Source organism: Ictidomys tridecemlineatus, chromosome 4, assembly GCF_052094955.1.
Source record: "Ictidomys tridecemlineatus isolate mIctTri1 chromosome 4, mIctTri1.hap1, whole genome shotgun sequence".
NCBI lineage: Eukaryota > Metazoa > Chordata > Mammalia > Rodentia > Sciuridae > Ictidomys > Ictidomys tridecemlineatus.
Window position 1 is genome coordinate 33,167,405 of NC_135480.1, and position 17,345 is coordinate 33,184,749.

Consider the following 17,345-nt stretch of genomic DNA (forward strand, 5'->3'; position numbering starts at 1 on the left):
GTGACCTTCATTGTGAATTTCTCTCTTAAGAGTTTTGTGCTAGATTAGAGCACTGAAGAGATTATTGGGACAGTAAATTTCCCGCCTTCCCCCCTTTATTTCCCATAAGTTTGCAGGCAGCAATTGGGTTCCGAAGGTTCTTTGCAAAAGTAGATTTCTTGCTCAGAATTATATCTTTATTCAGAAACGTACTTTTTAAAATTTCCATTTGGAAAAGACAGTGAAGGGAGTGGAATGTCAATGCACCAAGTCTTGGAGCTGCAGTGTCTCCCCTGCACAATCAGTAGCTCAAGGGAAAGCACTGAGTGGAATGGAGCCTATAGTCTTAACATTATTACTCTTTTTGTTTTTATTTGATTTTATTTTATGAAGTAAAGGCTGAGGAAGTGCTATTGAAACACATTCTTCCCTAAACAGGGTTAAAGCTAATGAAATACATTTTGAACTGTTGCAACAGCATTAAAGACAGTTTTGTTTTTAAATGAGTTATTCTCCAAATTGCCTTCTCTGGAAATAGCTCTAGAAATACATAAAATGGCTACACTGGTGTGATGGGCATATCAGAAAGGGGGAAATAAAAAGAACTTTTGAGGGAAAAAAATAAAAAGCAAGGATTTAAATTATTCATCAGGCCTCCCTCTGGCCTGCTTCCTTTCTTGCCTAGTGAATGGCACACCCTGCATGGATCCTCAGTGTGGTCAGAGGGGTAGTGTTCACTCTGGTGGAGCTGTCCTGTCGGGACTGGTTTATTCGGATCCTTTTGACCAGAATATTTGCCGGTATTTTTTTCCCCCAGCGAGTGTTGCATAATGCAATGTTATGAATTTTATCTCTGTTCTCAACAACTTGTTGGATATATGCACTTAAAATGAATGACTTTCATCGTACTGTTATGCAATAAATCTGTCAAGTTGAATTTTAGTAAGCCAAAAGATGAGCTGAACACTGATCTATTTTAAATATAAATCAAACATTCCTCATGTAATTTGTGGTTTTATGTTTTTCAAGAAGAACGAAATGAGCTAGTTAATTGGTTTGCAAGCTGACCTTTCGTTGATGCTTCCTCCATTTAGGAGTTTTTTTGTGGCCAGTGATTCTTCCTTCAATGTCCAAGTTTTCTTCTATTTTAAGATTATAGGGAATATGAATCAGATTGGACACTAAAACCAAAGGGAGAAGCAGGGTCTTTACTTCATACTATTCTTTTGATTACTATTGATTTCCATTGCCAATTACTCACTTGCACATGTTCATATAGTTGGTTCTTGCTTTGCACATCTTCCACAAAGTTCAGTTGACACAGTTCTGTGCAAAGACTACCAGCATTTATGTATGTATGTACAAATAAATGTATCTGTGTGTATATGTTTATTGTAATTTTTCACTGTGTTTATTTTTCAGGTGTTTGAAAATGGTAAAGACACTGGAGAGACCTCTGTTTATATCAGTAAAAAAGATTTAGGCTCTAATAGAAAAACTCAGACTGACAATATGATGGAAAGAGTGAGTTTATTATTTATTAATGACTCTAAGTGTTTCCAATTAATTTAGACAATTACATCTTAAAGTTGGGTACAAAAGATCAATCATTTGCTCCTCTATGAGCTGAGCTTCAGTAGTGTATTAACTCCTGAACCTTTACCTAAACATCATCTTAACCTTCATCATGTTTATATTTGAAAAATCTGTTCACAGCAGGACATGGTTTTGATACACCAGGATTGCTCTCTGTTTTTACACTTTAACAAGAAAGGCATGATACTGAGTGGAAGGTATGCTCTGAGCCTAGGATATTGCTGAGCCCTAAACCTGAGTGACTAACATACAACCTTGGTCTTCTCCTATGCTCCAGCTGGTTTATCTTAGGAACTTTTACCTTTGCTTATTTTCCAGGCAATTGGGATGTTTCTCAGGCAGAACCAACATGTTCAGGGTCATTATTTTAGGTCTTTGTCTTGCATAAAAGGACACGGAACTCCCTGTTGTTTACAAATTGGGGTTATGCGCCCGAGTGAACACCAGTGTTTTGGGCTGTGTTGCCTGGCCTTTGTTTAGAAGCTTGTTCCTTTCTCCCCATTTCAGTTTAGCACCTCCAACTTACCTCTCCCTGGTGGCATCCATTACCTGTCCTTTACAGCCAATCACAAAAGTTGCATATGAATTGGGAGTCTGTCATTGGATCATTAGCTAGACCCAGAAGAAATAGGGAAATGCTACCTTGATTGATTAGAGAAAGATCTGGAGCCTTGATGTTTCTTTTTACCATCACACCACTGAATATGCAAATCATCATGGTTAAAAAAAGCCTTCCCAGAATTTTTCACTTGACTCCCTGACTTTTCACATTAGAATATTTTATTTTTTCATTCATGCTAAAATTGAAAATGATATTTTATCATAGAAGGAAGATTTATTGTATAGAAATTTCTTGTATTGACTTATAGCACATTGAGATTATGCTTTGCTTGTATATGCAAGTAAACTTGGGGGAAAATTTTAATGAGGGGCATTATAAATCTCTTTGTTAGAGAGAGCCCTTGCATGAGACACCCAAGCATGACTGTTCCCTTGTATGGACACTCCTCTCAATCACTAGCCTAAGATGTTCCACACTCTTCTCAGATCCCTGAACAAATTCTTATCCTATAAAGGCCAGGTGATGATAGCTTTAAAGATAAATGGGTGAAGATTATCACAATTTTTGGTTTCCACAGCCCAGCCCTAACCAATGATCTATAGATGAAAGGCACTGAGGCTCTTACCTCCTGTAGGCTGTTGAATGCTCATCTTTGAACACCTAAAGTGCAGTCTGTCACCAAGTTGAGAAAATAGAGATTGCAATGCAACTCCTGTGAAAGTGAATTTGGTTAAGTGGTCAGGTGCTCGCATCCCATGTCTACCATATACCCCTGTCCTTTGTGCTCATTTTTTCTTTGCTGGATCAGGTATTAAATCTTTTGTATCTTCTCCCTTTGCAAAAAGGTGATGCCCAAGAAGCAAAATCTCTGTGATTTAAAGAATGATCAGCATTACATATTTTGTGAAATAATAGCAAAGCAACAAAACTAAGCTTCAGGGTTGAGATCACACAGAAATAAATGCAGGGCTTTGGAAATACAACCCATAGATTTCAAAACACATTTGTGATTCCAGTGACAAAAACAAAACAAGGCAAGTTTTTATTAATGCCTTTACATCATCATTTTTAATCAAAGTTTCATCTCTGCTGGATCAGAAATGTTAACTTTAATGAAATGAAAAAAAAATGTGTCATGATTTTCAGCCTTTCTGATGCTTGAGACTAAAAATGTGGTCAGTATAGAGCTGATAAAACACTGAAATTAGAGCTACTATTATTTATCTTGAGGGCAAAGCCTAATTCTTAGACATTACATATTTGATGACAAAATAAATTTGTTTAGCAAGTCAAGAGTTTATAGAAAATTAGTGAGACACCTGAGGTGTACAGGGGGACTGCAATTTTCCCTTCTTTTCCTCTGAACCTCAGCATTTAGCATTTCTTAATATATTTCAATGGAAATTAATAGAAGGATTTTTTTTAAAGGACTCTAAATTGTAGCTAGACAAGCAAAGACCAGAACTATATATATCCATATCGCTGCAGGAATTAGAGAGTAACAAGAAATTGAGAGACACAAGAACTGACAAGGAAAAGAAGTAAAGGAAGCCTGTGACAGAAGGCTGGGGGGAGAACAGAGTGATGGATAGTGTGGGGTGCAGAGCAGAAAGAGCAGAAGCCGGAACACTGAAACAAAGGTGATGGATGATAATGAAAAGATGTCTTTTAAAATACCATATGCAACACAGTTCAGTTAGGTTTATTTTATGTTTGAAATGTGCCTTCAATTAGAAATATCTTGATAATTTAGAGTCTCTAAATGTAAGATAGAAGCAAACACTGGCAATGCTATGATTTCAAATATTAAATGACAGCATTTCATACTTTACACTTCAGTGATATCTTATTCACAACTTGAAAACATCCATTATTTAAGATGTTCATAAGCGTTTGCAGGGCTCATAATTAAAATGCTTTCAGAAAGAGTTCTCAGTGAATCAACTTAGACTGAAAATCATATTTATTTTTGAAATCCTCCAAGTGGCGAATTTTTCTACCATTAGTTACCTGAGGTTAGTTGGGGACAGGGAGATTGCCTATTGTAAAACTTGACCCTGGTCTTTGAAGGCCCCTAACAAAATGCATAGCTCAGACAAGAAAAGCATCACCCTTATCAAAGAGGACCCGTTGCCTTGTGTAGAAGCTAAATGCTCTTTCTGCGAGACTGTCACATCTGCTTTCATTCCCTGTGCCAAAGGGTCAGAGCTCAATCACAAGCCTGTGGCACCCCCTGCTGGTTAAAAGCCCATGCTCATTTTGTTACTTTACACTGAGCTAAACATTGCCGTCATTTCACACTTCTTTTAACATTCTATATGCATTTAATTATCATTTGTTTGGACTTCATTTGTTACAGAGTGGAGACAGTTTATTTTAGGTTATGTCTTCATCCCCCTTCCCCACCCTCTATCAGTTACTTCTCAAGATTCATCAGAGGCTTCAAGGCTCTTCCATCAACACACCAGGCCTCAATTTTTCTTCAGCCCGGCTTTTCGATGAGCATGGTCAAGAAATTAAGAATCCACTTTTGCTGAAGAATGAGCAAAAAATTTGGGTCTCTTATGGTAAAGCATTCAGGTAGGAATGAGGTGTTTGTTCTGTCTGTCCTCAGTCTTTCCAGGGGTGAGCTAATTAAGAGGAGTTGAGAAGCCAAGTGGCACCTTTTATAAAATTTTTAAAAAATTGAATTCCAATAAAATTTCAGGGACATTTTTGTGAGACAGCATTGTTTATGGAATATGACCCCTTTCTCTCTCTCTCTCTCTCTCTCTCTCTGACTTTCTGTCTTAATGCCTTGTCATAGTTCTTGAAGTCTGCCTGTCAGCACAGCAAGAGGGATTTGTTCATGTCTGAGTAGTCACCTTAATGATAGCAGATGGAAACGCCACGGGGGGCCCAAGCCCATCACACTGTCATTGTCGCACACTGCCCTGACCTGCTTCCACTCCTCTATTTTTTTGTCCCTTTTTAAAGGAGAAATGGATGGTAATTGAAAAGGATCTTAAGCAAGATTTATGAAGCTGTAGACAACATGATTCCCCACTATCTCTCTATGTTTTCACAAATAAAGTCTTAACCTTTTAAGCACCAATGACAGGACATTGGTAAAGCTTGTAAGCCCTAGCCTATCAAAGTTATATTTCTCAAAAGCTCCTTACATTATCCCACAATAATTACTGGTTATTGCTAAGCATTGTGTAAATTTGTCTAGATTGGTAAATTCCTGCATAAAATTATCTGTGTTTCCAAAGAAAACAACTATAGTATACAGGCACCGATGAGCTGGGCTGTTGTGTTGAATATCTTGGAAATTTATGCATATTTTGACAGGACACATCCAGATGAACTCCGAAACTGCTTGTCAGAAAACTTAAACACACTTTTCTGCCTATTTTTAATTTTCTGAGTTCATTATTTAGCTGTAAAAGAGAAAAGGGTAATATAGTTTTATATATGTGGTATAATCTGTTAATTATAAAGATAATCAGAAACAGGCTTAAATCTTAGAAGACGAGGGACTGATTAAATTTGCTATCTTTTCAAATAGTCAAAATTTCAAATATTAAAACAAAAATCCAGTTGGAAATTGTTGACAGTATTAGAAGAGTTGATAGAATAAGTCATGGTATCATTTTAACAAAATTTTGTTCCATCTGTCCCAGAAGAATAGAATAAAAATATTTTATGATTTCTTACTCTGTGCAGTTTATAGAATTAAAAATATCAATAAAAATGTTAAGTTTTTTCTCATAAGCAAATTTCATAATATAATGAAATTTTGAAAATAATCGTTTTTTAAAAATGATGAAAATAGTAATGAATTTTAAAGTGGCAAGAATTCTTGAATAATTTAGTAAGCCTTTCCAATTACAAGGAAAGGCTTTAATAAAGTGTGTCATTATTATTTCTTCTGAATGTCATTGTCAAAGTGATTTTGATGTTTTTAATGATGTTTGCTATATTATTTTTCAAATATCAAACACTGTTCTTGATGAATTGGATTGTATTTGTGGAATGACTAATATATTATATAATATATATATATATATATTTGGAATATCCAAAAATTAACTAAGGAGGAGTGTAACTCCAGAAATTTAAAAATGCATATATTTATTTGTATTTATTATTATTTTAATAGGATAATGCATTTTTTTCTAGTTTAGAAAATAAAGCACTAGTCTGCTGAACATACCAGGTAATCTTAGCATTTTGCCACCCTTGGAAATTTAAAAATTTGTATGTCTAAAAAGTTATTGCCATCTGTTTTAAAATATATTGAGAAAATGTGCAATATGTACTGCCTAAATAGTACTCATATTTAAAAAGTAATTCTAATATGTCTGAATTATGTTGATAATGGGGGGTATCAAACTACTCATTTGTAGAAGACGATTTTGTCCAATATTTGAGTCTTTTAATTATTACCTCCCTCCCAATTTTTATTTTGAAAAATTTGAAATCTACAGAGAGGTTGAAAGAATAGTATAATGAATATATATTCTTCACATAAATTCACCAATTGACAAAATATTCCACATTTGTTTTGCCTTTCTTATATCTCTTTTTTTTTCTTGATAAGTTTGAAAGTAATTCCAGACAACTAAGACAATTTCTCTCCTAAACTCTTCAGTTATGTGAAGCATTTAGGAGTAAAATTTTCACATTATAATATTTCACACAGTCAATAATAATGTGTCATCTTCTGACATGCGATCTATATTTTAAGCTACTCAAAATGTGCTTTATAGATTTTTATAATCTGGTATCCATGTAGGCTTCCTATTTTACATTTAGTTGTTTTCTGTAGTTTTTTTAATCTAAAAATATTCCTTCATCTTTGTTTTGCTTTCCATAATTTTTTTTTCAAGAATCAGGTACTTTTATAGTAGGCTATTCACAATCTGTATTTGTCTCAGTGTCTTTTAATGTATATTCAGTTTCAATATTTCTGGCAATAAGACTGCACAGGTGAAGTGCTTGAGTGCTTTAATTCTAGAGTTAAATAACAAATCTTTGTTACCAATTTAAAGAAAAATGGTTCAGTGGACATAGTGATCATTCTTTTTATGTAAGATGTTTTCATTTTAATTTTTATTCCCAAATTCACTTGAAACAGAATTTCTTAAACAGTGTAATATGATAATCAAATCAGTATAACACCTAGTAAGTCTGCAAAAAATAGTGGTCAGATATTAAGGATTCATTCACTAACAGTTGCAGATATCACTATGGATGCATTGCAGTTATATGTGAAAAAGGAATAACATATAAATAAGTGTTTTCTTGGCTAAATGCTTTTATTATTGCAATTATTTTAATAATTAAATATGTCATAACTATTCTTGGCATATTATAAATGAGCTAAATAAACTAAAAGTACATTTCAGGTGTCAGGATACCAACAATAATGCTATATAATGGGAAATTCATTTATATCTAGATTATCTTGGACACTGATATTGTATACTTTTATCATTTATTTGTGCTCAAATTTCAGTGAATGTATAAATAGCAGATAGCTTTGACAGATTTTTCATTTTTCAGATCTCCACTAAACCCTGTTTTGGGTTTGACCTTTGACCGAGTGACTGCATTTGCCAGAGGTGGCATCACAGTTGCCTATAAGACCTTTTTGGATCCTAATGCTGTTCTGCTACCTGGATGTGACAAGTAAATTAACATATACTTGATTAAAGTAATCTATCACTTAATTCAAGTTTTCCTTGAGTAAGAAATTTGAAACACTAGAAGGTGTTCTTTGAATTATCTTAGCAATTATTTATTTTATTGAGTTACTCCATGGCATAATGAGGTTGTGCCAAAAGACATATTAACTTTCCTTAGTTTTTAAAAAATCATACAGGACAATTAGCAGGCTATAATTTCTGTTTTACATAAGTAACAATTTTGATTGAAATGTAAAATCTATTTTAATGCTTATTTCTAAAATTTTAAGTGGGGTCATTAAAATAAAAAAATTATAAGTTCTCCATATGAGTGTTCATATTTAAGCATTTCATTTGATGATGATAAATTTAAAACAAAAGTAACATACTGGAGGACTAATGAGATAGTGAAGAGGACAGAAGAAGTTCGAGGGTCTGGGAGCCTAGCCTCATCTCTGTTTGATTGTCCATGAACATGATTGTCTGTTTCTTTCCTGTAAATAATAAAAGCTGGTGTTTACTGAGTAATGACTATAGGACAGGCATAGTTATAAATGAATTGTATTTAATCTTCAAAACAATGATTTAAATCCCATGATCCCCATAACCCTACTATTACTACATTCTTCAGAGACAGAAACCAAGGCAAAAAGAAGTAATTTGCCAAAAGTCATACAGCCTGTACATGGTAGTGCCAGAATTCTGATCTAGGTCAACTGTTTTTCAGGAACTGAGTACCTAACTACTACCCAGCACTATCCAGTAGAGTTTTCTATAGTGAAGGAAACACACACAATGACTATTGAACACTTGAAATGTGACTCAAGTGATCAAGGAACTGAACTTTAAATTTTACTTAAATTAAATTTAATATGAATATATAACTAATGACTAGTATACTGGATATCGGGACATGATACTGATACTAGGTTTAGATTAGGTGATTTATCTATAAGGCTCCATCTAGCTTCAACATTGCCTAATTTAACAAACTACACTTCTCCTTAATATATGCTTGAAAAGGCTGAATAGAGAAGTAAAGCACTGATGTGGTTCACTCAGCCTAGCTAGTGACAATGTATTGCTAAATACATGTTGAAGGCTATACTCACTGGTCTTCCTTGTAGTTATTTAAACAAAGCTATATTACCCAATGACTCCTTGTACTTTCCAGGCAAGAATGACTGTTTCTTTTGATTCTTTTTCTTTATAGATAGAAAATAATTCATTGGCAATCTTTTTTATAGACATTTTTTCATTGATAAGAAAATTTATTTTGTGTGCAATAATCTTTACCCAAGTTGTTAAGTCTGCCTAGATACTTTACCTTAAAGTTTTAGCTAGGAGTTCATATTTTTATTTCACGCAGTCCTTTTTAAAAATTTACTTCCCCAGGTTCTTTGAATACTGCTTTGCTGAATTGCTGAGTTGATTCAAATTAGGTATAAGTCTCTTAAGTATAATGTAAGCTACCTTTATGGAATCTAAAATAATTTATAGACAATATAATTTTTACATTTCATTTGAATTTTCTTTCTATGCTCATTAATGAGTCACTTGAAATCATATTTTTTTGGGGGGGTACCAGGGATTGAACCCAGGAGTACTTAACCACTGAACCACATCCCCGGCTGCTTTTTTATATTTTATTTAGAGACAGGGTCTCAATGAGTTGTTTAGGGCTTTGCTAAGTTTCTGAGGCTGGTTTGAACTCACAATTCTTCTGCTTCAGCCTCCCAAACTGCTGGGATTACAAGGATCACTTGAAATATTAATAACCATGTTCTTCTCATATTTCTCAGAGAATTGATAAAAATTGCTATTACCAGTCACAGGACTGTTTTCTGTTGAATACCATGCTGTATGTTGTATCCTAACACATCAGTGTTGAGCCAGTGATTTGTTGTTGCTCTTAGGAACAATTGAGGGACTTTTAAGATAAGTTATTTAGCTAAATTAAGAATAACTTTCAACCTCTCTAGTTTGTGGTTTTTCCATATACCCACTAGATTGCAATGTCTCCTATGGCTCTCTTGAAAATACCAAACTAGTATGTTTGGAACAACCATTATAAGCATAAAAATATACTTTATTATTCATAGTCTGTGTATTTGGAATATAAATGTAACAATAAAGATGTTCTCCACAAGTGATTCTATAAGATTAAAAATCCTTTTTGTTTTTTTCTATTAATAATTAATTAGTTAATATCATAAACATTTGCAAGATAAAATTTTAAGGCTTCTTTTTTTAATTATAAATACCAATATACTTTATAAATTTCTGTTTAAAAAGACTATGAACTGTACATTGTTTTTTTTCTCTTACTAGTAGAGAATAAGATGTATAAATTATACTAGAAAAGAATAAAACAATTTAGTGCTTTTTATTCTGACAAAAATAATTAAATATTTTACTTTTGTTAGTTGGGACATTTGTGAGGGATTTCCAATTAATTTCGACTGCACCAGTCAACAGATACCTGATCAATTTGAAAAGATGGACTTGGAGAGCCATTTCCTACAGAATAAGGTCAGATTTTATTTGTTATACTTAATAGCTACATTCTACGGAGAGGGTACTCAGTCAATGTACTATGGTGACTGAGTGAATACTTCTGAACATGCATTAATATAAGTTATTTTTATAAGTGTTGGGACAAGTTTTGTTTTTCTTCTTGTTAATCAAGTCATTCAAAACTGAAACAATATATAGCTTTCTTATTTGAAAAAATCTACCAGAATTATGTCACTTAAGTCCTATTGCTTGGCATATTTTCTTTGTACTAATTGTATTAATTAAATTGGAGTTGTTGAAGAAAGTCTTTAAGATGGCTGCTATCTCTTTGTACTTTAGGATCTGATCTATTTGTTCTATAGGTCAAAGAATTCTTTAAAGGAAAATTCAGTTCATGGCAATCCAACCCAGAATGTCTGTTTATACATTTAGAAATTTATCCTTTGGCTAAGATTTTTTTTCAAAAGAAACTATAAAAGACATTTTAAATATGTCTCCAAAGAAGGAATGAATAATTGTTTTGTTTTTCTTGGCTGAAAAACTCTGTGTGAGATTCTTGTTCATTTAGGCTGCATAAGCTTTAGTTTTTAAATACATGAAATCAAAGCAAAAGGGCACCTACACCCACAGACATAGAGATGCCCAGAGAAAGGGGGACTGCCTGTCAACCACTCTGGTTCTTTATTTCCAAAATACAATGCAAGATTCATTGTCTCCATCTGCTTTTTAAAAATTTCTCCATGCTACCCATTATATTCTCTCTATTATGTCAAAATTTATTCTGAAAACATTGGTTGTTTCAGAAGAGTATGTATCTAAATAATAAAATTATAAAAATAGAATAAAATCACTATTTCTAATCATGTCTGGTTTTAAGCAAATTTAGTCAATGAAAGTAGATAGAATGATGTACTACTGCCATTTGTATTTTATATTTATTTGACATTAAGATTTATTTAGCACAGTTCTAATCTCCTTAGAGTTTCTTGTTTTTGCTGTAGCATTATTTTCCTGCTCAAAAAATGTAATCTGCCTGACTGTTGCCTGATGATGTTCCAAATTCTCATCTGTCCTTAATTGATCACAAAGTGATGCTATATTCTACCCTACTCTACTTAGCTTTCCAATCTCCTTGTCTTTTTGATTCATCCTGTACTGTACATTATAGTCAGAGCTAATTAATTGCATATCATAATGTTCTGCTGCTTCTATGTCTTTGTGTGTGTGGTGGGGGAGGTGGGGTGCTGGGGATTGAACTCAGGGCCTCACACATTCTAACCAAGCACTCTGCCACTGAGCTATATCCCTCCAGACCTTTTAATTTTATTTGGAGATAGGGTCTCTGTAAGTTGTCCAGGTTGGCCCCAAACTTGCAATCCTCCTGCCTCAGCCTCCATAATATCTGGGATTCCAGGTGTGTGTCATCTTTCCTGGCTCCATAACGTGCTTTTGATACACTGTGCCATCACTTGTGTTGTTCTATACCTGGGATATACTACCAACCATTATAATTTATTGCCTCTATGACTTTATGCAAGTTCTCCTTCCATGCAGCTTTTTCATATCCACCAGAGAGAATTAATCTTCTATTTTATATTCTCTGCCCACCATTCTAGCTCTACCTGATTTCATGAATGCTTCACAAAATATCTATTTACCTCATCTTTATCCTCAAACCATATATAATATTTCTGGTCTTGATACTCCCATTGCATACATGCTTTGAAGACTGATTTTAAACTTTGTGTTTGTGTATACTCATTGTTTTTGTGTCTTTGTCCACTGCTAAATTGAGAACCCTTTGGACACAGACATTATGACTTACTCATCTCTGTATTCCTAAGTGCCAGCACAGAATCTTGAATGTAGGGCAAGTGCATAATACATTTTTGATGAATGGATTTTTTTGTTGTTGTTTAGCCATAACCTATCTTTCAAGGCTGACTATCCTTTAATATGTTCTTTGTGAGTTAGCCAAGCCAAATTGTTCATTTGTTGTTTTCTGAAAGCACTCCATGATTTCTGTTATTATGCTCATGTGGATCCCTCTGCCTAGTATTCAGCCTCCTTTTTTTTTCTTTGTCACCACTCCCTGGCTTTCTCTGTCACCTTGTGCCATATGATAGCATGGAGTCTGGCAGTAGTTGGCATTCAATAAATGCTGTTGAAATTCTGCCCACCATTCTAGCCCTACCTGATTTCATGAATGCGTCACGAAATATTTTTTACCCCATCTTCATCCTCAAACCATATATAATATTTCTGGTCTTGATACTCTCATTGCATTCCTTCTGTGCCCTTTACAATGGCATTGAACTAAATGTTACTCTTACCGCTTTTTTTTTTTTTTTCACGAACCAAAGTTAACCAGACTCCAAGTTTAGGCAAATTTCAGATTACTTTGGGCTCAGTGGTGTAGAGGTAGATTGAGGATCAGTGGTGAAAATCTTGGGATCAGATCATAATCCAGATTATAATAGAGTGTTAGGGAAATGGTTCTTGTTCTGTAAAAATAAAGGAACCATTGAAAATATTTAGCAGAGGTGAGATCTGATCTGAGCCTCGTGTCAGGAAGATAACTCAGGAGTTCCTTGTCTTCTCTGCTAAATTGAAAATCTTTCAAGGGCAAAGAGTGCCCTAATCATCCTTGTGTCTGCTGCAGTATCTTCATGCTCAGAGTTTGCTAAACTAAATTGAGTTCATGAGTTAATGAACTTATTAATTAACTAACTTAACAGAAATTAGCTCAAACTTGAAAATATTAGATATCTAAAAGCTCTCGGGCAAAGGAACCTAAAGGAAATTTCTCTCTCTCTCTCTCTCTCTCTCTCTCTCTCTCTCTCTCTCTCTCGCTCTCTTTCTGTCAAAGTAGAACTTCATAAGATCACTTAAATGTTCTAATTTTGAAAAATGAGAGTATAGCAGTCTGCAGTTATTTTTGTCATTAATTGGTGCTAACGATTTAGTGAAAACAAGAAACCATTCCATCTTAAATGTTTTTACACTTTTGTATTTTGGGGAAAAGAATTGATTTGAAATAAAATTTAAGTCCAAACAAAATAGTTGTGTAAGAACGCAAAAACTTGATAAATTGGCTAGTAAAGAGAAGCTTTCAGGAAAAAAATGGCTCTCTCTTAGCTACGACACCTTGAAAATCCTTTCAGAAAAATGTCTCAAATTATTTACTGAGAGGTGATCAGTGAATTGGGAATAGTAATTTAATAACCTGAAAAAGAGCACTTTTAAAGATGGAATTCAGGTAGAGGTGACAGATATCTACAGGGCATTTTATTGTAGAATCTTGCCTGCTCATTGAGGTAAGAAGACACTAAGAGGATTACAAGAGGGGCTGAGGGAAGGGAGGCAAAAACCGATATTCTTGATGCATAGGTTTTAAAATTGGCTGGAGATAAAGATATCAGTGCCCAACCCCTGACTGTTCTTTTAAATCTCTTATTGACAAGTAAAACCTTTCCTACAGAGAAAAATTTGGAACATATAATCCCCATTTGTAATGTTGGAGACAGATATAACCCTGACAATTACAACCTGTTGCTCTTTTATCCATTTCACAAACAGATTTGGAAACTACTACAAATTGACGATTTGGCACATACATCTTTCAACAGCTCTCTATTGTTACTTAAATTGACAACACTTTTAGATTGACTCAGTTTAAGGGCAACAAAATTATATGTTTCCACAAAATGGATGAGATTTAAACTTCATAATAGTTAATATAAAAGAAAAAAACATTTCATGAAAGGAATACCTGAAGGAATGCCTGGTTATGGGAAAATATGGCAGAAAACATAGACTCAAGTGTTTGGAAGGTCTTCTAATTTGCCAGAATCAGAAAAAACTTACTTTGATCATATTCTTTCAGTACATTACTTAATAGACATTATAACGACGTGATAACTTTCTGTATAGAAATAGCAAGAAAATCACCAAGTCATGATTTTAAAATTATGGTATAATTGATACAAGTTAACTTGTAAATTCAGAATTTAGGATACTAGCAAAATACATTTATAACTTCAAATTCAAATATTATCTGGAATTAGTCTTTTGTCAAAAACGAAGTCTGAGAAAAGGCAAATGATTCTGCATTTTCCAATATCTTTGAAGACCATATCCTTTAGAAGTAATATTTTCTATAAGTTGTTTATATACTAGAGCAAATATAGTATTTTAGTTTGAAATTTTAATTGATTACCATTAGCAAAGAACACAGGACTTTAAATAAATTTCCAAGTCCCTTTCTTATTTTAATATCAATAACTGGAAATTATTTGAGGACTATACACTGAGACCTTAAGCAATTTTTTTGCCTTGTTTGGTTGTATAAATATGTCTTTGACAATATTTTCTGCTTTCAAACTTTTCCAATTCTTTGCTATAGAGTTGAAAAGAATTATGAGGAAATAGCAAAGACATGAGGAAAGAGATTTTAGTAACTCTTGTTACAGTTACATATAAAATTATTTAGGTTGACCCTAAATACATGATCAAAAGTAAAATTTTTATAAAATTTCCATGTAATAAAGTAAGTAATTTATTCAGAGTGAAGGCTATGATCTCTGAACTTATCCTTTTAGAATGATTTTCATTTTCTTGTACTCTGTTCCTTAGTAGATCTGCAAGAGAAGACAGTAAGTGGTCCTTTGATTATTTTGAATTTGTACAAGAATATTGAAGGCTACCCCCCCATCATTTCAGAAAAAAAGTTAAAGAAGAAGTTTTAACTTGTGGGGTGTGAATGCATCATTGCTGTTATTGACTGTTTCTACATCAGTACAATTTAGTTAGATAAGCGAAGTTATAATGATTGTTTAAAAAGCGCTATATAGGTATCCAAAATGCTATGCAAGAATTCTTTTTTGATTTTCACAAAAGAACTTTTAAAGGTTTTCCCAGTTGCAGATATGATCATATATGTTTAGGTCAGACATAAATGCTTTTGTACACATGTGCACATACATGAATGCTTCAATTGCTTGCACATATATACACACATACACACATTATGTTGCAAATTGTCAGAAAACTTTTTCCTTTGAATTCTAATTTTCACAGTTTTTAATCTTTTGTCCCTTATAAATATTTAGTGTACAGCTAAGTTATCAGATTAAAGTAAACAGAAAGTGAAGTCTTTGCCCAAACCAAGATTTGGAAGGAAATGTCCATTTTAATTGCCAGGGCCCAGGATGTGGGGATTGCCTTTTTCTATTTTTGTGTGGTTCAGAGGATTTTGCAGCATCCCAGCCTTGGAATGACTTCCATTTCCTTTTTCATAACCAGATTTTGAAAAATCATTTTCACTGGGCTCAGTTCCACAATGGTCTTTTGCTCTGTGCCTTCTGAGAAATTTGTCTCTTTTTATATAAATACAAGGCACTGAAAATGAATTTCTTGAAATAAATGTTTTAGATGCAAAAAGAGAAGAAAATACAATCACAGAAAAAAAATTAAAGGCCATCTTCAGCTTTCAATGTACTAGAATCCCAGAAGTAACCATCTTTTTCTTCCTCTTTTCTTTTTTTAATAATGCAAAATGAAGCAGCATTAGTGGGCCTGGCTGTGTCTGCCCTATGTAGAATCACTTGGGAACTGTCCAGCAAAATATCTCTTGAAGAACAGCATGGTGTTAATACTGGGTGCCAGCCCAAGGCAGAGACAAAGGACCCCTTCGCTCTTCACCAATAAGCCAACTGTTAAAAGATTAAACCATGTTGTGGAGATAACAAGAATTTAGGCGCTGGCAGCAGGTGCTGTACAAAGAAGCAGTTGGCAGTACGGTTCTTCTGTCTGACTAATTCCAGTCAAAACAATCTTCTGCCCAGTTGCAGAAGGGAGTTGTGAGTGTGATGGAAACTTGGAGTTAGGAGGTTGAGTAAGAGTGCTACTTTAAATGCTGAATCCTGCGGCGGATGGATTAGTAGAATATAGTTTATCATTGTTCAGAGACAGTGGGGGATTCCCCTCCACAATCCAGCCACTACTGGCTGACTGGAGAATATATAATCAAAGAGCTGTAAGTCAAATCTGCTTATGTGGTGGGGGTTGCTGTATTTTTCAAGTTATCATTTTTACATAGAAGAGATATTTGAGACTTTTCTCTCTTGAGTAATATCCATCTACCATTATAGAACAATTGCTAAATATATTAATTGTACCCTTATATTTTTGCTTCATCACATTTATAAAATATTCTTTTAAATTATTATTTTTAATAATAATTTAAATTTTTAAAATAATTTGTGTATTTTTAAAATAATCATTACTCAACAGATATCTAATGTTATCACAAATATAGAAAGGACTTTTAGTATTGGAATATGATTTTAACTGTTATTGAAGCAATGTCATTTATTGGGTTTAAGACATAAATTGGTATGGTCCTATAACCTACACAAGGAAATATTGGTGCTTAGAAAGTGATTACTCAGGATAAGTAATCATGTAATTTAGGATATAAAGTTCATTAAGCATAAAGTAGTAGAATTCCTATAGGTGACATGAGTGGCTGATAATTTGACAATTAAGTCTAAGTGAGAAACACCAGAAAGGACACAATACCTTTGACATTTGTAATCTGATAAGCAGCATGGGTTGTGTGATCTGACAATGAACATAGGAGATGTGTATGTGATGTCTCCCCCACTAGTTCCCTCCTGTTCATTCCCACTACTATCTCTGAAGTTTCAGCTTATATCTTTTTATCTCAGGAGATATGTATAGACTTCCAATTGTTTTCTTTGCCTTAGATGTCTCTCTTCTACCCTTGTCAGATGGTTTTACCTAATTTGTTGTAATCTAGTCCCCCTGCTTCCTATTATTGATCCAACTCCATATCCTTACACTTGGCATTTTCTATAGTTTGGCCATATTTACCTTTTAGGCCTGCCCAAAGTTTTCTAAAACATATTGATTAAACTTCCTTGCCTTTACTTGTAATTCTGGTTGTTATTCATTATTCCTGTCATTTTCTCTCCTTTCTTCAAGGTCTATTTCAC

The 17,345-nt window shown here is 33.7% G+C and overlaps 1 protein-coding gene across 2 annotated transcripts in view; it reads left to right on the forward strand.

Moving 5' to 3' along the window:
• The window catches only part of Dcdc1 (doublecortin domain containing 1), a 485,491-nt gene that overhangs the window by 242,798 nt on the left and 225,348 nt on the right, over nt 1-17,345 (forward strand). For both annotated transcript variants that reach the window (XM_040284557.2, XM_078046288.1), the window contains 4 exons: nt 1,402-1,503; nt 4,554-4,717; nt 7,688-7,813; nt 10,236-10,341. In XM_040284557.2, coding sequence (XP_040140491.2) covers nt 1,402-1,503; nt 4,554-4,717; nt 7,688-7,813; nt 10,236-10,341 — 498 coding nt within the window. The remainder of the gene's footprint in view (nt 1-1,401; nt 1,504-4,553; nt 4,718-7,687; nt 7,814-10,235; nt 10,342-17,345) is intronic.